This window comes from Trachurus japonicus, chromosome 17, assembly GCF_045865225.1.
Source record: "Trachurus japonicus isolate A0001 chromosome 17, Traja_1.0".
NCBI classification, from domain to species: domain Eukaryota; kingdom Metazoa; phylum Chordata; class Actinopteri; order Carangiformes; family Carangidae; genus Trachurus; species Trachurus japonicus.
This window is the reverse complement of record NC_140923.1, coordinates 2,695,017-2,720,055: the sequence shown is the minus strand read 5'-3', so window position 1 is coordinate 2,720,055 and position 25,039 is coordinate 2,695,017. Positions and strand designations below refer to the sequence as shown.

Below are 25,039 nucleotides of genomic sequence, written 5' to 3'. Positions count from 1 at the left end.
TGATAACTTTTCTTATCCAAAGTCCAAAGGAATGATTTTAGGATTTTATTCTTAAAGGAATAGGCCAACATTTTTTTTGTGTGTTTTGCCTCACTCTCGAGACCATGACCAGAAGATAGACACCATCCTTTCTACTTTGCGTGCAGGGAGACAAGGGAGATATGGGCAGAGCTAGTGTTGCCTGCCTCCTACCTGAGCCGAAATCAGCAGTCAGAAGTTGATTTCATTTTAGCTCTAAACTCTGTAAATATATCACTTAATCAACATTTCAAACATTTTTAGGTGAGAAAGTAGCCATTTAGATCAGCAGTGTGTCGTTAATTTGTCTAAATACCAGCTGTTTACAATTTTGTTGGAAGAATTCGGCGCTACTCAAGCTAACCGTTTCACAAAATAAAACACCCATTGCCCTTTACATACAAAAAACCATGACGATAGAATTTGTGCTTTTACTTTGAAATAGGAAGCTAACCTACCCTCGATGTAGCTAGCTTGAACCAAAATAAAGCGTCTTTGCTTGAACCCTCCGTTTTGACCGATCTCGTCCCGTTAGCGGCATTTGACCGGTCAAGATGCCTTACCGGAGAGTTTTGTCAGCTCTGAGACGAAGATCGGCCCGCCGGTTTCCGTTTAGAGTTGCTGAAGAGTTTCTCTGATGACTTTAGGTGGAGGCAGGCTAACACTACCTATACACTTCCAGTGTTTGAGCTAAGCTAATTAGCGGTGCGCCAGCTCTGCCCGTATCTCCCTACTGCACGCACAGTCAAAAGGATGGTGTCTATCTGCTTGTCATGGACTTGGGAGTGAGGCAAGACACAGAAAAAAATGTTGGCGTATCCCTTTAAACAACTTCACTGTGGTGAAGTTCACATGGAACTGAACAGTGATTATTACACATAGGTTTATGTCTTTGTTCATTTATTCACATATCCAAATATAAAATACGTGCATACATTGAATTTCCATATATGAAAAATATGTGTAAAAGTAAAATCATATCTGTAATGTATGTAATAATTATATGAATCTGGAACAACTTCATATAGTGACAATGTCTCAAGATCATATACTTTAAAGCAGAAGTATGCGGAATATTTGTGTTAATATAAGTTTTAAATAGTTATATCTTCCGACAGCAATCACTTCTATAGAGTGTTTGGTCTGAAACACGGGTCTGTCAGTCACTCTGCTCTGCTGTAAGCCGAGGAGAAAACTTTCCTTGTATCCTACAACCTTTATCCAAGGAGGAGAGAGAACGGCATAAAGGGGCGGTCCTCTCTGTGTGTGCAGCCAAGGGATGCGCGTGAATGTGGTGACGTAGGGACGAGGGCGGGGACTGCTAACTCCATCGGCTGACAAGATGTTAGCCAAAACGACCGGATTGCTTACTTCTGCTGTAACACCCAACTACATTCAACATGTGTGATTTTCATAAATGTGTAACACATGAAGTCTATTATTCATAGGTTACTAATATATACATTATGTATCTATGTGTTATCATTTCTATCAATTAAATTTTCTTATTGAAGTAAACACATTGTTTTGTGTTTTGGCCTATTTGTCTTCTAGATTTCTAATTGTTGTATCTCTGTTGTGTTTTATATTCAGTGATATTTACAGGTCAGTATTGACATGAGGGGTCAGTGTCCAGAGGAAGTCTCAGAGTCTCAGAGACTGGACAATAAAGAGTGAGGTCATCAGGTGTCAGTGACATCATCACATGTAACCATGTGTGTTACGCCCCAGAACTTCGTTGGCCCAGAGGGGCATAACACACCCAGGTTTCACCACCAAAAATAAGAAAGGCAAAATAATAAAGTGGCAAGAGTCTCTCTCGGCCTGATGACTACCTTACAGGGAGCTCTCAAGCAAACACAGACAGGCAGTAAAAATCACAAACCAAGACTACTACATCACACAACAGCTACAAACCTTTACTTCACCTCATGGTTGTTCAGATCCCGGACGAGCCCCCAATTGTTAAGCCCCAGAACTTCGTTGGCCCAGAGGGGCATAACAATGGACCCAAGCAATGACCCCAAACTAGTGTTGCACCGATACCATTTTTTGGCCCCCGATACCGATTCCGATTCCCGGCTGTGCAGTATCTGCCGATACCGATACCGTTCCGATACCACACAGTTTGGAAAAAAAAATATATAAGAGCTTTTTTTCTTCTAATACTATAATCCAGTAGAACTTTTTTATTGCCTACCTGGTAAAAATGTTTAAGTAACACGTTATTTAACCTTTAAATAATGTTGAGGGTCCAATGTAACGCATTTTTACATTTAGGAACAGTAAACACACCCCAAACGTTTTTCCTCTGACTTGACCAACACAATAGATTTGATACATGAAATGGTCTTTCCTGCCACTACACTAATGATTACTGTATATACATAAATAACAGTAGCATAAACTGATTGGTTGAACGCAGCCTGATGTAAACATTAATAAACTCAGTAACCAATCACACAGGCAACTCCATGCTGTCCATGTGTGATGTTCAGGGACATGTCTGAAGACAGAGCTCTGAGGTTGAAGTCCTATAATAATGAGATGAGATGAGAGACACCTGTGACAGTGACAGGTCTACTCTGTAGCTTCGTCTTGACCACATGTCAGCTGATCAGCTGCAGCAGAAACTCCGCTGCTCTCAGCTGCACCGCAACGAGCGCTTTTTTTTTTTTTTTTTTTAATTAAGCTCCGGTAGCGACCGCGCCGACATAACGTAGCGGGATCTCTATTTACATGTGTGCGCACCGCACACGGAGAGAGGAGGTGAAAAGAGACAACACTGTTACCTGCTGTATACTGGCCACAGACCAGTGTGTAACGAGTGAAAAAGCCGCCGTCACTGCAGCCTGAACGCAGCTCAAATCGACCGGTGTCTGAGCACGGCGAACAAGCTTTGATAAACACACCGGACCCGCGTCGGTTTGGCAGCTCAGTGACGGCGACTTTTTGACTCGTTACACACTGGTCTCTGTGTTTTAGCGATGGTACAGGCTGAGGCCAGTATACAGCAGGTAACAGTGTTGTTGTCTCTTCTCACCTCCTCTCTCCCCTGTGTGTGCTCAGTGCGCTGCTCAGTGCGGTGCGCACACATTTAAATAGAGATCCCGCTACTTTATGTCGGCTTTGCTTGTTTACATTTCACAAAAAACTCCTTGAAAAGGATTAACTGCAATTAATTGAATTGTTTACATCCTTACTTGGCTTGGCATGCACTGGACACGCAGTGAGTGTCGGGCGAGAGAAGACACAAGGCGCAGCGTTCATATCAGTAAATGGCATCGGTGCGTCATTTGTTTTACTCGTCGATACCGATGCCAGCATTTTAGTGCGGTATCGGGCCCCCTACCGATACTAGTATCGGTATCGGTGCAACACTACCCCAAACCAAACACAAAGACACTAAATTAACTAAAAGGATATTTAATACAAAAACATAAAAGTGATACAAACAAATAACACAAACTAAAACAAACAAAAGCCAAGATGGGAGGTGGGCAAGCCCAGCAGTCCCCACGCACTGCCCCCTCTTTCCAGTGTCAGCTGCAGGGTTCTTAAGCTCATCAGCCCAGGTGAACCTCGTTGTCCTGATTGGGACCTGGATGGAGCTGTGAGGGAAAAGGGAGGGAGACACACACACACACACACAAGGCCGAACCCCTTTCGGCTGTAACAATGTGTAGCCCGGGAATTAGAAGCACACAGGACACAATTACTGGGGTTCTTGTAGCCTCCTTATTTATTTCACATCAGTTGCAAAAAGGCTTGTTTGACCGAATTTCTAAACTCAAAGTCATTCAACAAAACCCACAATGCACTTGGTGGCCCAAACCAAAATATACCCAACTGAACCCAAAACAGCTCAATGCTGCCACCTTGTGATTTTTATTATTATTATTTTATTTATTTTTATTTAACTTATTTACATTTGGTTTAGATTTACATTGGAAATATGACATTTAAAAGAAAGAACAAAAGAAAACAAAACACATTATAGTACATTGGAATACATTCACCCTTAAGTGGAAGATTACACTTATTATAAATTTACCACCCGGCTACACATGGTTTCAGCTCAGTACAGTATAGATACTTTACTTATCCCTCAAGGGGCAAATCACTAGTAGCTTTCCCAGCGTTTCATTCTTGACACCTGATGACTTCACTCTGTGATGGGTCTCCTGTATCTACTCATAGTTCAGTAAACAACTGGGAAAAAAATATTTCTAGCAAAGATTTGTAGCACTTTGGTAGATCTGTTCATCTTTATCTTTCATTTTTAATTTTTCTTTGGGATGTAATGAATTTCTGTATTCACGACCCTTGCTGTTTTTAGATAGGGGAGGTATTTTCATGAGCCTTTTTTGGCTTCCACCTCTCCTGCATAATGTTTAACTTTACTATTTTCATTGTTTTTATGTTGGCTATATAATGTGTAAATAAACTAAATGAAACAATGCATCAGCCAAGGAAACATATTCAGGACATGGGACATGACCAGGTTACAGAACTATATAACACCTAACTAGGAGAAAAGCTGTGTGGTGCAGCAGAGGGTTTCCTGCTCTGATCTGCCCCCTGGTGGTCAAACTGGTGTGGTCCCTACAGAGCTGGAGGCTGCAGCTTCAGGACCCTGGTCCTTCAGGACGACGTCTCCGTAGAAGAAGATGGACAGAGTGTGAGGAGCAGCACAGCTCTGACACTACGAGGAGTCAAGCTATTACTCTGTGATTGTTCACCATGAACCAGATTTACAATAACACATTGATGCATCATAAGGAATAAACCTGTGGATATTATCATTCATCCAGGTCATCGTTCTCTCTGGGAAAATTGAAATTGTCCTAGGAAGATGATTCAATTTGCCCAGAGAGAACATAAGGAATACAATAAGGAATAAACCACAAAAACATCTGGACTTGCAGCTGCTGCAGGAACCTGACATCTTATATAAGCAATGAACAACTCTAATATTGATTACTGATAGATCACAGTGTAAGAATTGATATTTTATGTCATTTATTGTCGGTGAGATCATGAGTTATCAATAAATTTCTAAGTGTTTAGTATCTATTCTCCTCTGTGACAACCAAGTGAACAGCTGGTAAAACCACATGGATTTCAATTCTCACACTTTGGGGACTGGAAAGCCCTAATATATGCTACAGAGCTGTCAAAACGTGATATTTTCCATAATATGTACCCATTCTGTTTTTATCAGGAAGTGACACAGTTAAGCTCCCACATAAAACACGTGACTAGGACCGCCTTCTTCCATCTGCGCAGTATCGCTAAGATTAGGAATATCCTCTCCCAGAGTGATGCTGAGAAACTGGTGCATGCATTTATCACTTCTAGGCTAGACTACTGCAACTCTCTCCTGTCAGGATGTCCGAAAAACTCTCTAAAGAGTCTCCAGCTGGTCCAGAATGCCGCAGCGAGGGTTTTGACAGGAATTAGGAAGAGAGAGCACATCTCTCCCACCTTAGCTTCTCTCCACTGGCTTCCAGTAGGATTTAGAATAGACTTCAAAATCCTTCTGCTGACTTATAAGGCTCTTACAATAATGATAAAGCTCCAACCTACCTGAAAGAACTAATCATTCCTTACTGTCCTACCAGAGCACTCCGCTCCCAGAACGCAGGTCTGTTAGTGACTCCCAGTATCTCTAAAAACAGACTGGGAGGTAGAGCCTTCAGTTACCGGGCTCCTTTACTGTGGAACCAGCTCTCTCCATGGGTCAAAGAGGCAGACACTCTAACTACATTTAAGTCTAGACTTAAGACCTTCCTTTATGACAGGGCTTTTAGTTAGGGCTGGTTCAGGTAGCTCTGAACCATTTTATAGCTACGCTGCTATAGGCTTAGACTGCTGGGGACACATCTGGTTACACAGAGCCCTCTCCTTTCTCCTCCTCTCCTCTCCTCTCCTCTCCTCTCCTCTCCTCTCCTCTCCTCTCCTCTCCTCTCCTCCCCTCCCCTCCCCTCCCCTCCCCTCCCCTCCCCTCTCCTCTCCTCTCCTCAGTATATTTTTGAACTGTCATTTTCTGCTGTACTTCGTAGTTTGGCCTTGGTGTCTCGCACTCTCTCTGTGTTTCCGCAGATCCACCGGAACTCCATCTCTCTGCAGCAGCCGTCGCCTGCACCGCCCCCCCCCCCCACCCCTTCCCCTGCTGTTAGACCGGCCTCCCCTCCCTTCCCATGGACCAGTCTGCCACCCAGTCCTGCCATCGAGCTGGCCAGCTCTCCCTGCCCCTACCCCCCCCCCCCCCCCCCCCCTCCTCACCAGAGACTGCCTTCATCAACTCCTGCTAAGATTTCCATATCTCGCACATTCTGTGACATAAACTGTAAACTGTTTTCTTGTCTGTAACAACATCTATTGCACGTCTGTCCGTCCTGGGTGAGGGATCCCTCCTCTGTTGCTCACCCTGAGGTTTCTCTGATTTTTCCCTGTTAAAAGGGTTTTCCATGGAGTTTTTCCTCAGTCGATGTGAGGGTCTAAGGACAGAGGATGTTGTTATGATGCCATGTAAAGCCCTTTGAGACAAACTGTTTGTAAAAACTGGCTATACAAATAAAATTGCCTTGCCTTGCCTTGCCTTGCCTTGCCTTGCCTTGCCTTGCCTTGCCTTGCCTTGCCTTGCCTTGCCTTGCCTTGCCTTGCCTTGCCTAACCTACAATCTAACCTAACCCTAACCATCTAAGGCAATTCCAGCAGTACAAAGAGTTTATGGTTCAACACAACAATGACACAATATCAACACATCAGGCACAGGTATGAAACAAAAAACAGCAAGCTGAGCTTGATTTAGACATAATTTAGCAGCAGTTTTTGCCTTGTGTCCAAGACAACATGGAGCAAGTAAATACAGCACAGAAATCACAGAAATCTAGTAATAAATTAAATAAAAGCAAAGCCATGACACATGTTATACATCCCTTTAAAGCCTGAACCATGAAATAATTGTCAGAATTTTTTTTTTTTTGAAATTGGATTCTTTATTGGACCTTCTGACAAAAAATGATAAAAAAAAAAATATATGATACCAAATAGATAACTGCTGTATCTATTTTTGATACACACATTTTCAAGACGGTTTTACTATAAAATAAGTTATGAAATATTAAGTAGTTTTACATTGCATCAATGCAGTAACTATTCCTATTGAAGTTTCAGTTACAAATTTTAAGTTTTTCTTACCATAACTTTTTCAAAATTGGCAAAAAAAACTTCCATGAGAAAACACATTTGGGTCACTGACAGACAGCGGCCATATTGGATGTCCCGCTCTAGTGCATGAATTACTGCACCCTGGTGGATGTCTGATCATTTCATGTATCTAATTGTATACATTAGGTTTATTTTTATTTTTTTTGGGGGGGGGTGCATTTTAAAAACATACGGTGTCACAAATAAAAAAAAATCAAATGTGTCATTATTGAAGACAAACTGCAAATTGAATGAATGAATGGATGGATGGATGGATGGGTTTATTTAGAACATGTCTAAAATAAACAAGAACAAATAAAAAAATAAAAGTATTAGCCTATCAAATCATAGTATACACACAAGTTTGACTGGTTCTACAGGAAAGATTAAACAGATCTTAAAGCCTGTAGAAAAATGCAGAAACTTTACTTTCACTTTCAGGTTTGCGTGTGTGTGCAGACTGTATACAAAGGAGCTACAGAACAGTGTTTCTGACCCTGATCTCTGGTAAGTACCTGAACTCATTGAGTTGCTGGTTCCACTCTGCTTGTTACAGTGTTGATGTGATTATAGTGGTTGAAATGAAGCTGTGTGTCTGAGCAGTAATTTTAGTTTTAGTACCAACATGCTGGCTATGCCTGCTAATGAGAGAGGACTCAATGTGCCTTTATACTGTAGTTTTACCTTTTTGTTTCCATTTAGATAATATAAATAATATAATATAAATCCAAATTCTACGTGTAGGTAAAAAAAAAAAAAGGTCTGACTTGAATTGCGACAGACTGGGGGAGGCCAGCCAGACCCGGACCTGACCCTCACATAGCAGGAAGAATGCGTAGCAGTGCTGATGGGCACCCCCACCATCATGGTGACACGGACAAGCCTGAGCTGCATGACAGTAGTAAAGTTAAAACAGTCTGCAAAGTTCAAAGTTTGTTGTACTTTTATTAGTATCACTCCATGACATGTTACTGGGTGTCATGCAAAACAAAGTAATAAAAACCACTGCAAGCCAGGGACATAACACAAGAGGTGTTGAACAGACAGGCGGAAATATTCCAAATGTTGGTAAATATTAATAATAACCTGGTTGTATAAACAAAACACTGAAACTCATAAATGACACACTAAAAACAATAAAACCCTGAACATTCATATTCAATGTTGTGTTGTGTTTCTTTGATTAACTTCACAGATTGTTCTTTTACCTTTTTCAGAAGCGCTGAATAATGTTCTCTCTCCTCTGGATTGCTCTCAGATGGGGCTATGCCGGGCAGGGCTCTCCTGGCGTAGGCTCATCTGGCTGTGCTGGGACATGGGATGTCACAGGCACCTTTTTGGGTGTTCCTGCTGCTCCCAGACGGCCCGTTAGCCGAGGTATAATCAGTGGTGTAGTGGTCCCTGGAGAAGTGGGTATACTCTAAATTTTCACCTTTTTTTTAAGTAGTCCAGAAAAAAGCCCTGTTTTAGAAACAGTGACATGTAAGAACAGGGGCGGAGTGGCCATCGGGAGGACCGGGAGATTTCCCGGTCGGCCGGTGGCCAATAAACTCAAGTGAGCCGGCCTGCAAGCTGCCCTGCGTGGCTGTGTGGTGCTCACAAGTTAAAAGTAACAATTACTGCACCCATAATCTCCAAGAGCTACCACTACCTTTACTACGGAAGTCCAACCATTATTTGGACCCCTTCATGTCTCTCTACATTTCACTCATGGTTGCGATAATGAATCAGACTCTCATCAATCCAGCCTACTAAATGATTTTTGTTTAGCCTCCTATCTTTAACTAATTATTTTTGTTCAATGTTACAGAACTTTCATGACCACAAAATATAAAAATAACCAGCAATTTAATTTGTTTGTTTGTTCTTAAACTAATGTAGAATGGTGCAAAGCCTCATGGGAAACGGTGAATGCGTTAGCCTATCACTGTGAAAGTTATCATTAAACTGGCGGCTACGGCTAAAAACAGATCGACTCACGGAAGCTACCCAGCAAACCTTATCAGTCCTGCCCGTGTGTTACGTAATCTATAAATTATATTAATTTAACAAGACAACACAGTCCGTGCTTTACTGTGAGTGGGCCAGGGGGCGTCGGTACGCGGACCGTGCCACGTTACGAGCTGGCGGAGCCTCTCACATCACAGCAGCAGCTGCTCTGTCTTCTCCACGGGCACCGAAGCATGTTGGTGAGTAGGACAAGACCCGAAACGAAACCGTGGCGTTTGCAGCGCGCTGTCAGCAAAATCAATTTGCAGAGTAGAGTAGTTGAGAGGGGGAAATAAAGGAGTAAACATGACTGGATGTAATGTTATGGTCAGCAGTGTTAAGTAGGCTAAATCTGCTTGGGAGGCACTAATTGCAGCTCTTTCACATTCTGTATTTCTGTAGGCTAATTTCTTTCTTTATTTTTTTTTAGCTAGATAAAAGTAACAATGTGTTAAAATGCACCAGAATATGGGAAAGGGTGTAGCCTTTATAAAAAAAATTCTGGCCCCAGACCCCCAATTAAGTTGTTTCACCCACATTTTTTTTTTTTTTTGCTTCTGGCACTCATATATTTTGCCATATGGAATGACACATAGCTCTGTTTGAGCCGTGAGCGGTACAGAAATATGTAATAGTGTGTGTGTGTGTGTGTGTGTGTGTGTACATGTACATGTGCATATAAGGAGCTGTAGAACAGAGACAGAACACTTTTTCTGAGCCCACTCCGCCCCTGTGTAAGACTACTCTATTTCACGTGATTTCTACTTGCTCACTATTATAAAGTGATCATGACTTAATTAGGAGTAGTTTGTAGTTACTACTGGTCACACAAGCAGCCTGGATGAATGGATTTATCATGAGGCAAACATGGTGTTTCAGTTATTCATAGTTTATAGTTACTTAAAATCTGAAGTTGACAATGCATCCTTGTTCATATTTCATCTTAAATAAAACACACAAATCATTCTCTTTGCCAAGGGCAACATTGGTCGGGACACAAAAGTACTCTGAGGCACCGCTCCTGAAAGTTGATGTTTTTTGCATTTGCAATCATAATTTCATGTTATGTAGGGGTAACTAATGAGCAACTAATGAAAGACAAGAAGGCAACTTAGAAGAGTTCTCAGTCACTCTGAAGTGCAACTGTGCATCATCATGACTAACACATCCATCGTTATTTAACCTCACCTGTGAATTTCCAGCCTCTCCTCCATCTCCTCCTTCTCTACCTCATCCAGCTTCTCCTTCTCTACCTCTTCCTGCCTCTCCTCCTTCTGTTCTAGCCTCTCCTCCTCTACCTCCTCTGGTCTCTCCTTCTCCATCTCCTCCAGCCTCTCTACTGTCTGTCTCTGTCACCTGACAAAAATATGTTGATGCATGACATATGAACAGATACATTAGGGATACAATAGAGCTTGGTGGTAGGCCTACAGTTATTCCCTGAGGAAAAAAGGCTTTTACTTTCACACACTTATGTGTAATTTATTCCCCCAAAATGTATAAAATTAGCCTACATGAGCATCTGTAATCTGAGGTTTTTTTCTAGGCCTTTTCCTGACCAATGTTCTTTATTTTAGTTTTTTAAACAGTTACTCCCTTTCACACAAAGGATACATGGAAATAATAAGCTAGTAGTAAAAATAACTTTAAAAAAAAAAGTGTTTGCCATTAAATATTGGCTTCTATTCATTATCTGTATTGTTGAGGCTCTACAGTTAGATACCATTTAAGTAACTTACACTTTCACTTATAGAGAAGTGTTTTATGTCCATTTTCCGTTTCTTTGGCATCCTAATTAGCCTACAAGCACAGACCCACAGGCAGAGCGCACACACACGCACGCACACAGACAGACAGACAGACAGACAGACATGGCACAAACACATGTAAATGACACTACGAATGTTAAAATCCGTCTAGCTAATGTGACCCAGGCAGAACTAAAGCCGAACATGATGACAACTTACATTGGCGGTTGCAGATTCAAGCACCGTGACCTCCTGTCCCGTCCGACCAACGAGCAGGTAACTTTTACAAGCAGACGGAGTGACAGCGGGGACAGCCAATCACATGTACGTTAGCGAGAAAGGGCAGAGCCAATCGGAGATCGATATTCAGGTTAGAGGTGGGACTTCTAGCAGAGACCGGCTGTTAACCCTTTGTGCGCATCAGGGGGGATTTAGAAGTGGGTGTACGCAATGCTGACTGAAAAATAAGTAGGTATACGCCGTATACCGGCGTACCCCCTCGACTACACTACTGGGTATAATGAGCGTATACCACGGCCTGTCGTGATATATTACTTAATTAATGGATACCCTGCAGCCAATCAGAACTGAGTTTTCACCCAGACCATGGTATAAACATGATTAATGTGTATAGGTCAACAGTGGCTTCTCCACTAGCTCAGCTCGTCGTGTCTAAGTCACGTGATTCTTCAGTTATCATAGCGACCATCAGACCACTAACATCTGGTGGGTGGGGGTGGGGTATCTGTCATGTTCGTGTTCCAAGGATGAGGCCGTGTTGATAGCAAGTAACTTAGTTTAATGTCTCACGTTCTCAACAACATACATGTGGCTCCATGCAGTCTTGCTCTACCCAGTTATATGGTACGGTAAGCTGACTACTAACCAGTACTGCTGCCTAGTGGTCAAACATGTAATAACATCCAATCATAACAGTATCATCTTTGTCCTTGAAGACAACATGATGTAACTTTGTCACTGATGAAGGGTTTGGATTGAACATTCAAAATACAGAAATGATGGTGACTCATGTAGGACTGGACTGCTCCCACAGAAAAAATTAAACAGATTATTGACTTCTAGTCTGTGGAACATGCAGAAACTTTACTTTCACTTCAGGTTTGCAGAGAAATTTCGGGGAAATGGTGTGACTTCCTGTGTGTGTTTGACTTCCTGTGTGTGTGTGTGTGTGTGTGTGTGTGTGTGTGTGTGTGTGTGTGTGTGTGTGTGTGTGTGTGTGTGTGTGTCTGTGTACATGTACATGTGCATATAAGGAGCTGTAGAACACTTTTTCTGAGCCTCATCTCTGGTAAGTACCTGAACTCACTTAGCTGTTGGTTCCACTCTGCTTGTTTCAGTGTTGAATGTCAGTTAACACACTTCTCAATAGTAGTAGTCACCTGTAAAATATTGATAATAGATGTATTGATACCAATTCCATTATTGATTGTGCTTATGGCTGTGATTTCTTATCACTTCCTGTGGATTCTCTGTGTGCAGCACAGTCGGCCTCTCCAGGTTTACTTTTTAACTCTGAGTGTCTGAACACTGAACATACAGATGTTGTTGTTAGTGGCTGTAAGGACGGACTGGACTGGTGTTTCCTGCTGGTTTTAGTGTGAGATGTAGATGTTATCTCTGAAAGCAATGGCGGAGCTGGGGCGGGGGCCAGCTGTTACACTACATGTAATTGATTGTGGTGCAGCGCCACGGCAAAATAAAAGCCCCCACACCTTCAGTATGATGTTTTTTTGTAAAGATGTTAAAACAATGTAAAGCAGGGTTTCCTGTTGCAGCTCTACTCAACTTGGTTTAGGTGCTTTACAGTCACAGCTGAGTTCTTCATTGTCCCTCCTCGGGGGAGGGGGGGTGCAGAGAGATGGCGCTCTGGTGGATCTGTGGAAACACAGGGAGAGGAGAGGATGGGGGAGGAGAAGAGGGGAGGGGAGAGGAAGGGAAGGTGGGAGGAGGAGGGGAGAGGAGAGGAGAGGAAGGGAGGGGAGGGAAGAGGAGGAGAGGGGAGGGCACTATCTTCTGACTAAGGCTCTTAATCAACTCTGTACAGCAAACATCCCAGTGTTCTGTGTAGTGAATTTGAAGAAAATGTTGTAAGATTATTGTTTCACCATTTGAGTGATGCTGTTGATTCTGTTCAACATTGACTGACTGTTACACAGAACACTGAGATGTTTACTGTACAGAGTTGACCTCTAACTTCTGGCTAAGAGTTTAAATATTGTTGATCACTGTGAGAATGTGTTGCATTGTTTATTCTGCTAAGACTTCTTGTTTACAAGATAGAGTTGATTATTGATTGATTATAATCTTACAGTAATGTTGAAGTAAAAGTTCATAGGCATCTTCCTCACTAGGTGAAAGATTTAATGCTGCCAATAAAAGCAAAAAGAAGACATAGGCTACTGTAACCAGTGTGTTGTTGCCTACAATATACAGCGGTCATTGGCAGCATTTTTCTTACTTTTGGATCAAGTGATCTAATGCAGAAACTTTACTTTCAGTTTCAGTTTGCAGAGAAAGAATTCCAGGAAAGGGTGTGACTTCCAGTGACAGGATTAGCTCTACCATCCTGTGTTGATTTAGAGCAAATAGGTCAGAAGATCTATGCCTCCTCTATGACACACACTTGTTTTTATTGCATTTGAACACATCTTATGTTTTCTATGAATTTTTAATGTAGCCTATTGAGAAGGAGCGAATGCCTGTCAAATATCCAACTTAAAACTAACTTCCAGGGGCGTCACTAGGTTTTAAGGACAGGGGGGGCTTAGCCCCCAGCGAATGTAGTGCACAAGAACAAACTTTCACAAACTTAAAAAAACACATTATTTAGAATTTAGAGTAAATCTAGAGTATTGAATCATGGGATAGTAGCCCATCTAAGAATAAGTAAAGTAACATCTAATGAGTAACTGCTAAAGTAGATAATAAAAAAAAGTGAACCTGAGTAATTTTTCAGATGTTTTATTATCACGGATATGTCAAATTCCGCCTGGACATATCCGTGATAATAAAACATCTGAAAAATTACTCAGGTTCACTTTTTTTCACCAATAGCCTACGTCATAATGGTTATACACTCCATCCAAATACAGCTGTTTTTGGCTCATTCTGATGTCACCCAGACCTCTTCATATTTTCCCATTCAAATAAGACCAGACAACAGAAATGAAGTGCGACTACAACTGGAGCAGATATTTATGGTAAAAGTGTGCACACTTCACCCTAGAAACCCCTTCATCTTTATGTAAACAACCAAACAAGAAATTTCTGATTTAAAAAAAAAAAAGTTTTTAGCTGAAATACAAGGCTTAATCAGGGTGTAGACATTGGGGGGTGGTTCAAATGAGATCCCTTCCTCAGTATTTTCTAAAGCATTTCCCACAATTCTATGATATTAATATATTTAAAAATTGCTATTTTAGAACATTGAGGACTCTCTCTAGGCTATGCCTCTCTCTGCTGATCGCAGTGTGACTAGACATCATTATTGTACCAGAAGAACAATGACTGACCCTGAGAATCATTTTAATTTGAATATTCTGCTTTTATTAGTAGTTTTATTTGGACAAGTTATCATGCTGTTTTTATATATTCCTGTGTCTTATCTGATCTTCTGCATATCCAGGGCATGTCTCTGTCTGGCCTCTCCATACAGCATTTCTCTCCCTGTCTGTCTGTGCTGCTGCAGTGTCACCAGATATCATTAGTATTTTAAATTGATCCATTAAATAATCTGTTTTTACTGCTAAATGTTATTTTCTTTAACACAGCCAAGCCTATATAAAGTACCAGATGAATGTTAACACATTACACACATACAGCACACACACACACGGCACATGAGACAGACAGAGAGCGAGAGCGAGAGAGAGAGAGAGAGAGAGAGAGAGAGAGAGAGAGAGAGAGAGAGAGAGAGAGAGAGAGAGAGAGAGGAACATACACAAGGATGACAGGAGTGTTCAGGATCCCACCAGAATCTAGCCGAACTTTGGAGCATATTTAGCCCGTTTTTTTGACAAGCTATCATGCCATGGTTGGTACCAACAGAAGCCTCGTGTCTCATGGTTTCATATAATATCTGTATCTTCACTCTAGCTTTAAAGCTGACCCGTTTACAACGCGATTAATATTTTACATTAATTAAAATTGTATCGCGGTCATTTTGACAACAACACTGCTATTTAGAGATGTAGTAGCTTACTGTCTGATGCCTGCTGGTCCTGCTTTTAGCTACAGGTGGACTGACTCTCTCCCTTTGCAGTGTTGCCAACTCCTCAGTAAGCAAAGTCGCTATTGGCTGTTGTAAAAGTCGCTAAAAGTCGCTAAATGACGTCATTATCTCAGCGGGGGGGGGGGTGGGGGGGGGGGGGTCTTTATGTCTGTGGCGTGGAGCAGTGCGTCTCTGAATGCAGCGGAGGCAGCTCCGTGACACTACTGTGTGTAGGCTGAATACCTGTGAGTGCCCGCGGCAGCGCCGCTGCTCGTTGAAAACAGCTGTGATAACGTGATTTCAGGTCCAGAAACGTTTGTAATATCACGGGAAAAAGTCGCTAGATTTGTCGCTAGTCGCTTTTGACAAAAAAAGTCACCAAGAGGGGTTGGAAAGTCGCCAGATTTAGCGACAAAGTCGCCAAGTTGGCAACACTGTCCCTTTGTTGACCTCAGAGCTCCTGCAGCCCGTCACTGCAGGCTCGGAGCGGAGCTTCAAACAAGCCGCCGCTACATGGGCGCAACCAACTGACAGCTGGGAGGGGGGTGGTTACACACTCAACAAACTAATTAAATTAAACAAATCAGAAATAACAAGAGACAAATGCGGTGACAGCTGGGGTTCTTAAAGGGAGAATATATGTCACATAGCCTATAAAAAAAGTCCCATAATAAAAGAACACCAAATTATTTGGGGGGCTTTGAGAATATTTTAGGGTGGCTTCAGCCCCCCTAAAATAGGCCTAATGACGCCACTGTTGGGGATAACGATGACCTGGACAAATGAGAATATTCACAGGCCTCTTTAGGGATTAATAACTTTCTCTATCTGAAGCACTGTACGACAATTTAATTATTTACTGATGATTATAGTTTGTGTGTTTGTTTCCAGTTGAAACTCACCAACATCATGGCCTCAGCTGGTGATGAGACCATAGAGACTGCAGCCCTGGGAAGACCATTCCAGCTTGGCATGCTGTATGACTGCAGGAGGGACCTTCTTGTTCCAGGTAGGACCTGATGATGTGTTCAGAGCCTCATTTAATCTTAACATGAATAAATACACTGCTTCAAAACTATTGTGACAATTCTCAACATCGTTTCATTAATGTGTCAACAGGTGTAACTCTGTGGGATCCAGATCAACTGAAAAATAAGACAAGTGTTAAAAAACAAAATAACACTGAGTTCAGTGTCACCACATCAGATTCAATTAACCAGAAGTCAGATTCATTACAGATCTCTGGTTCTCTGAAGCTGAGCATCTTGGGAGGACTGGTGAACGTAGATGGATCAGCAAAATACTTCAAAGACACAAAGAAATCTGCCAAACAATCCCGCATGACTCTTCAGTACAAAACAACAACAAGGTTTGAATCATTAACGATGGCTCAACTGGGTCTTGGACAGGTGGCTCATCCTAATGTGTTTGAGGATGACACTGCCACTCATGTGGTCACAGCCATCTTGTACGGAGCTGGTGCTTACTTTGTGTTTGACAGAGAATCATCATCAGAGGAAGATAAGAAACAAGTGGAGGGGGAGGCTAAAGTCATGTTCAATAAACTGAAATTCCTCTCAGTAAATTGTGAAGCATCTTTCAACATGAACGAAGAAGAGAAAGCAGGTGTAGAAAAGTTTAGCTGCAGGTTTCATGGAGACTTCAAGTTATCTTCCAACCCAACGTCCTTCAGTGATGCTGTGAGAGTTTACAGAGACCTTCCTAATATGCTGGGAGAGGATGGAGAACATGCTGTTCCTCTCAGGGTGTGGCTCTACCCTCTGGTGAAGCTGGATTCAAAAGCAGCAAGACTCCTAAGAGACATCAGCAGTGCTCTCATCAGAAACTCTTCAGAAACAATAGAGAGTTTGAACCAGACAGAGATGAGATGCAGAGACCTGCTGAGAGACACAGCAGCTGCAACATTTCCTGCCATGGAAAAGAAGGTTCAGGATTTGATGCAGATGTGCAAAGATTACAAGTACGACTTCATGCAGAAGCTCGGGTCAGTGCTTCCTTCAATCCGAGGGGGAGGGAAAGAGGAAAGTGCCCTGGAGGAGATCCTCAAGGAACATGAGAAGTCACCATTTAACAGTAAAGGTAAAGGTAAAGACCTGGATCAGTGGCTGAAAACCAAGGGGAAGGAATCAGACACACTGAAGTCCTGCCTTAAGCATCTGGTGGAACAAGATGTAAAGATGGATGATGAGTCGGGTGACCTCTTCTTTGATTTTAACATCAGAAATGTTGTGTGCTTTTCATTTACCTCAGTAGAGCAGCCTGATAGCCTCCTGGTCAAACTGTCCAATCACCTGAAACCAGCAGGAATGATGGACACAGCTGGAGAATCCTCTGATCTAACCACCAGAGACTTAGACTGGCTCACCACTGATACCAGACAGACTATGAGGAGACAACTACAACTGTTTATAGAACTGAAGACGGTGAACAGCAGTGATGACACCAGATTCATATCTGCATCAAAATATGATGAACGTCATCCAGGGGCGTGTATTTTCATATATGAAGAAGGATCAGATGAACCAGTCCACTTTGTTCCTCCATCAAAACCTGCCACCCCAACAGCTGCTGCTGGTTCACATGACACAATAACAGTTAGAGCAGCACCTGAACCAGATCCTGGATCTGTAGAGTACAGAGTAGAACACAGAATCAAACAGGAAGGAAACCCTCAGTGGGCATCTGAACCACTGAAGAAGAACCAGGAGGAAGTGACTCTGTCAGGACTCAGACCAAACACTGAGTATGAGATCAGAGTCACAGCTGTGGGCAAACTCAGCTACACTGTCAGCAGCAACATCTGCACCGCTGTGACCCCCCCAGCAGCTGGTCCACCAACTCAGGTAAGAGACACCAGTTTGCTCTGACATAGAGTCTGTCCAACTGTGTAATATAAGGTACATGAGAGATGTGATCTTTGTCAACAAGGGAAATAAACCCACAACCTATAAAAACGAAAGTCTCCCAATTGGAAGACTCTTAAAGCCTACTAAAGAACTTTCAGTTTTGGTTGAGTTTGGCGGTGCCTGTGGACCAAAGCGGTAGTGTTTTGCCTGAAGGAAGACTCCATTTCCCATGAACACTAGCGTGAAGCCCTGTAAATATCCTGCATTAAAATTAACAGAAGACATCAAAACTAAGTTTCTGTTTCCAGTGGATCATTTCAAAGTGAAAACACAAACATAATCCATTGCTAAAGTGCCGTTTTGCCTGTTCCCTCCTTGTTGTGACTGGCAAAAGTGAAAGTGAAAGTAAAGTGAGAGCCGGGTTCCTACCATGCTCCTCAAAGCTGCTTAGTGCCAGAGAAAGAGATACAGACCATAATGATACAGACCCCCTCAGACCACGACAGAGGTGTCATTCAACTTGTTGTAAGTCGACGTATCATCACAAAAGTTATGAAAATATTTTATGAAGGTTGAAAAGTTCCTTAGTGTTGGTTTAAGCATACAGAGCAAACAAAGTGCCACTATTGCACAAATCATAACATAATAAAGTCATATTGCACATCAAATTAAAGGGCAGACTCTGGGCCACAACGTGTAAGAACCATTTTTACATGACCCACACACAACTCAAATAAACAACTAAATATCAAAGTCCATGAAGCACTGATGTGTGGACCCAGTCACCACATTTCTGGCTCTTATGCTTCTGTACTTTATGCAAAACATAAAAGATGCCCCATGGCCGGCTTTCGGCAACCAGAAAAACAATGTTTTACCCTACGCTTATTTGGGATGGGCGTTTAATACAAAAAATATTTTGCTACACAAAAATTGGGACTCGGCCATTATTTGAAGTTTTACGGTATGTGCGGATACGTGGTTGAATTAACCCGCTGAGGTCGGCGCACGCGTTTGTGCTACGGTCCCGATATGTTTTTGTATATATTTCGGTCATTTTACGCCATAGAGAAGCGGCTCTCCTCTTTCAAATACACCCTGTTGAACTCTTCAACCCCTTTTTTTTTTTTTTTTTACCTTTCTAACAACACAGACACAGTGACACATGTACATTATATAAATACTGTACATTTTGTGTGTTTTCTGTGTGTTTTTGAGAAAAAGAAATTTGCTTATTTCTCATTTACACACATCTACTGAAGCTTGATATGTGATGTTAAGTCATTATGCAGCTTGCTTTATCTCACATTTGAGACATTTGGTGAAAACAGAATGCCGGATGTTAAGAGACATTCTATTATTTGTGTACTCAGTGCTTGTGATACACACACATAAGACTGTGTAGTAATGTGAGTCGTACATGTAATGGCCAGAAGCTCATGTTATGTCATCACGTTCTGTTTAAGCCACGCCCAGCGTGTGTGTTGTTTTCTGTGTTCTGGGAAGCTGTGTGAGTTCCGCCATGACACAGAGATAAGTGTGTGCTAGTATAAAATAAACATGCTTGAAGAAGCTGAAGAATATCTCTGCCTCTGTCAACTACTTATTCTTATCTGAATATGAAAAAGATTTTATTCTGTGGGTAATGGGGGCGGGACTAGATCAGCTTTTGCTTCTCCCGCTTTCCCTTTCGGCCATGTGTATTGTATTATTTGAACTAAGATGAAGTGTGATGATGATTATTTAAATTGACATGCCCGAAATAAACAAATTGATTGATTGATTGATTGATTCTCCGAGTTCAACACCGGATAACATTTATGCTCAAAAAGTGATTTTAAAAAATTTCATTCTAGATTTGTTTTCTACACTTATCTATTACTTTATTCTAGGGCCGGGACTTGATTAAAAGAAATATATAATTAATTAGAGGCTTTGTAATTAATTAATCGAAATGAATCGCATTTTTCATCGCATATAAATATTTGACCTGAGAACAGTGAGAAGCAATTTTTTTCACATGGATTTTAGTATACCATTGAATAATGACAGAATACATAAGCTTGAGCAACAAAACATTGTTTATTTTTAGGTGGTATTTAACCAAGACCAACAGACTAGGGATGCAAATTATCAATTAATTCATTAATCAGCCATGCTCCACTATAGATATCAGTTGGAAGTATTTTAGAGAGCACTAATTTACAATCATGACAGAAGGCTTCCCACATATCATATCATATCATATCATATCATATCATATCATATCATATCATATCATATCATATCATATCATATGGTGGATAACTGTGGTATTTTTGTACTGTATTTTCATACCGCCAGTTTTTACGTCCCCATGCAGAACATGAATTTATTTATTTATTGAAAAACACAGTAAAAGGGCGCTTTTTAATACAAGGCAAAGAACTACCCCTTGGGCCCTATGTGTGCACGTGCATTATGTGTTTGTTTTCTAGTTGAAACTTAGCAACATCATGGCCTCACCTGGTGTTGAGACCATTAAAGGACAGAAGATGTTGTCATGATGTTGTGTAAAGCTGTTTGAGACAAACTCTATGTAAAAATGAGCTATACTAATAAACTTGTCTTACCTTTCCATACAGACTTCAGCCCTGGGAGGAGCATCCAAGCTTGTTCAAGGTAGGACCTGTTGGAAATGTTCAGAGCCTCAGTGAATCTTAACATGAATTAGAGTTCTCAACAGGCTGGTCTATCAACCCGGCTAGATGTGCTGGTTTGGGCTGAAAATAGATACAAAACTCTGGTCAGGTCTCGCCGCCTTCTTTTTTTTTTTTCAATAAAACACACTGGTTGTACTGTGTATTGCAGGGGTCATCAACTATATTTGTTGAAGGGCCAGAATCTTTCTCAACCCACACCTCGGGGGCCGGACATTCAAATAGGCCGAGACTGAAATTAAATTCACCTTTTTGCCTAATAATTTATTTCTATTTTACCTGTAAGCTCATAATTTTCATTTATACATATCTTTGGTGTTTGGTATGATATAAAATGAAAAATCTTGACAGCTGACTTTCAGATACTCCCACATGCTGGAGCTTTACACTGCTGACTTGACCTGTGATTTTCAGCCTAAATATGAAAGGAGGCTGACAATCGGTTCTGATGATACAAGTCAGTAGTCCTGAGTAGTCAGTAGTGTTTCTCTAATACACAACATCTCGGAGGCAACGTTTTTCCACACACGGGCAGAGCTCAGTGGGAGAGATGCAGGCCGAGGGGGAACCGGGACAATTGCCCCTCGGGGATAAATAACGTTTTTTGAATTGAATTGAATTGAATTGAACACGGGAGGGAGAAGCAGGTCCGTGCAGCTGTGCGCCACGGACATGCACAAATAAAAACAACCGAGTGGCATCAAACACGCGCTGCTACCGCATCGTTCGAGCGCGCATGACACTGAATGGGTTTGAGTGCGCAAAAGACGCTACATCTGAACGGCCCGTCCGTGCACACCCAGTTTAACTAAGGCAGCGGCCAAAATCACCCAGCTGGCCTCTGCAGACAGGCAGGGAAAACCCTGCAGTCCAGTCGGCTCTCTAAACTTTCATGCACGGTGCTTTGGGTACCGCGGCGTTTCCTAATCCCAGTGCAGGGACTCACAGGCACACAAACACTGAGCGCGTCTGCGTGTCTCCGTGTCCCAGCGCATTGACTGACAGGCGCACACAACGGGAGACCGAGAAATATAGGTACTTGTAAACTACTAGAACTCAGTCGCGGGCCGGATTGGAAGGTTCGGCGGGCCGGATTCGGCCCGCGGGCCGCCAGTTGATGATCACTGGTGTATTGTAAGGTGCCCAGAATCAGTGCTGTTCATTTTGTTCATGTTTTGTTGATTATCTGCTAACAGTAACATGTAGGCTACAAGTTAGTTCATTTTATGAAAAAAGGTAAAAACAAATTGCAACAGAAGCAAACTCAACTGATTCTGTATCCTCAACATGACCTGAGTGAGGGAAAAAAGCCCCAAAGAATCCCATTAGGGGAAAGTTTAGAAAAAGACCCAAATATAGCCCATTCATGCAGGCAAATTTTTTTTCTCATGAATAGGATACAATTATTAACCTTTAGATATCTCCATGAAAATTACCCTGTTGATTACTTACATTAAGACAAACAAAAAATGTATTGTAATTTTTTTTTAATTGTTTGTTAACATGAGCAAAGTAGTGCATAATCTAATTACATATGGGTAATCTGCATACATTGGGTATAGCAGGTGAAAATGTCTTGTTTAATCTCATTGACATATTATTAATATTGAAGTGAATTGAACCCATTTAGGCTACCCATGAGCATTAATACATAGAGACAGGGAGGAAGAGAGATGGGGTTTGGGGCTGGGTCCATGAGGCTGTTTCTGGGAGAAAAGTCTGAGGGAAGAACAGGAGACAAGGGTAAGGAGAATGCAAAAGACAAAAGGAAGGAAAAATAAAAAGTGGCTGGATCAAACAATCAAATTACGTACACAATGCACAACTAGAATCTCGTCTTCATCCTTGTCACAGGCCATCTGCATTGAGTTTGTACAGTTCACTCCCCTGCATGACAAATTGCAGCCACCTGGAACATTTCAAGTGGTTTCTTGTTGAGTGACCGATGGAGTCAACTCATCCCAATTTTCATGCAGGTACCAGCAACAAGTGAAGGGTCTCAGCACACCTGAAGATGCAGGTGCGTAGGAGGAGGGCATAACCCAAAGTACAGAGTTCAGAAAAAGCTCCCGCACACTGTCTCACTCTCAATTAATTTATTAAAGCAACGTTTCGGTCACAACTGTGACCTTCATCAGGCATGAAAAACATTTCAAACATGATTCATATATATACAGATATTCCCGGTGGGACTGACCAATCAGGGGACTGGGGGGCTCAACTTGTGATGAGCTTCGCCTGTTGGGGGGCGACAACATTCAATTAAATCAAAGCTCCTGAGCTTCAGCCTGAGCTTCAGCTCTGGATATCCCTCTTCTTTGTACCTCCCTCTTCTTTGTACCTCTTCTTGATATATGATGAGATATATGATGTGTCTATGTGTTAATTGAATGTTGTCGCCCCCCAACAGGTGAAGCTCATCACAAGTTGAGCCCCCCAGTCCCCTGATTGGTCAGTCCCACCGGGAATATCTGTATATATATGAATCATGTTTGAAATGTTTTTCATATGCCTGATGAAGGTCACAGTTGTGACCGAAACGTTGCTTTAATAAATTAATTGAGAGTGAGACAGTGTGCGGGAGCTTTTTCTGAATGCTGGTACCAGCACCTTTATATATACCTGTGCTGTCAAAATGGTGGACTTTATACAAATTTCAGAAACAATAAATAAATATTCACATATTTCTAGAGAGGAAGTTTAGTTTAGTTTATTCATTTAGGTATTTATTTCATTCATTTATCGAGCATAAAAACAAAAAAATAAAACTCGTAAAAAAAAAAAAATGAGAGGAGGAAGAGTTGTTGTGAGGAGTGGTGGACCAGGAGGAAGAGGACGAGGAAGACCAAAAACTATCATCACCTTGTCCTTGATCATGGGACAAAGAGTCCAACCCAGTGTGAGCAGATTCTCTGTGGCAGCAGCATCGGGACATTGAGAGCAGATAACAGGGTTCAAGAAGCACTATTGCTGACATGGTCCTTCAAAATAATGAGAGTGATTGAAGACAGCGTCTCTGTCGACTATTGACTGTGTCAGATCAGACCATTGTTTATACACATTTATTTAATTCTGTTTCACAACAGTTCAGATTAAAATTGATACAAATATTGATTCTGGTTTTTGTCCTGGTTGTAAAGCTGTAGTGCAGGCTGTCAATCTGTCTTCTTCTGTCCTTCACCAGTCTCATCAACATCAGACAGGAACATGTTGTAGTGTCTCTCTGATGTGTTGACAGCACCGAGTCCTTTCCTCACTGTCTCCAGCCTAATGACCTGTGTTGTTTCCAGGGTGGAGCTCTGACCTGAGGGTGGTGCTGGTGGGTCGGAGCGGAGTGGGGAAGAGCTCAGCAGGAAACACCATCCTGGGGAGGAAGGAGTTCAACAGTAGGCTCAGTCTTTCATCTGTGATACGGAGATGTGAGAAGAGAGAAGTTATGGTTGGTGGTCGTAGAGTCTCCGTGGTGGACACCCCCTGTCTCTTCAACTCTGAGCTGACTGACAACCAGGTGAAGGCTGAGCTGGAGGAAGCTCTGGAGCTGAGCTCTCCAGGTCCTCACGTCTTCCTCTTCACCATCCAGCCGAGAAGATTCACTGAAGAGGAGCAGGCATGTCTGGAGGCTCTGGAGAACATGCTGGGTCCTGATGTCTCTAAACACACCATGGTGCTGTTCACCTACGGAGACTGGCTGGAAGAGGACGGCATCGACGAGTTCATCAGAGGAGACGAGAGCCTGCAACAGCTTGTGATGAAGTGTAGTGGTCAGTACCAGGTGTTCAACAACATGAGGATGGAGGACAGAGATCAGGTCCAACAGCTGCTGGACAAGATAGATGTAGTCTCTGAGGGAGGACGTCGGGTTTATGAAAAGAAAAGACCTTAGTCCACAGTGGTAATGACTGGAGATGGTAGGAGGGGTAGTCAACCTTAGTGTAGTCAGTTCTCTAACTTCTTAAAGTAGGGACAAAAGAAGTGAGGCAACACTGACAGATGAACACAGAGGGAAGTATCAGATTAATCTCCTACAAATGCATTTAATCACTAATCCTACACAGCAAAAACTCAAAGTCTTTCCAAGAACATTAGTCTTATTTCTTGTCAAACTGTCTCATTTCTAGTCCAAACTAATCTCTTTCCACTTAAAATAGGACTCATCACCTAAAAATGAACTTGTTTTTAGATCATTTTCACTTGTTTCAAACACATTTTCACTTGAAATAAGTAGAAAAATCTGCCAGTGAAAGTAAGTTTTTTGTGCTTGTAATAAGAAAG

At 42.0% G+C, this 25,039-nt stretch overlaps 1 protein-coding gene across 1 annotated transcript; it reads left to right on the top strand.

Annotated features, from left to right (window-relative positions):
• Positions 1-16,095: 16,095 nt before the first annotated feature.
• On the top strand, positions 16,096-24,650 carry LOC146969729 (verrucotoxin subunit beta-like). The gene is made up of 4 exons (XM_085804383.1): positions 16,096-16,210; positions 16,321-18,065; positions 20,693-20,729; positions 24,058-24,650. The coding sequence occupies exons 1-4, from the start codon at positions 16,111-16,113 to the stop codon at positions 24,648-24,650; spliced, it is 2,475 nt and encodes an 824-aa protein (XP_085660509.1). The 5' UTR covers positions 16,096-16,110.
• The last annotated feature ends 389 nt before the right edge of the window (positions 24,651-25,039 follow it).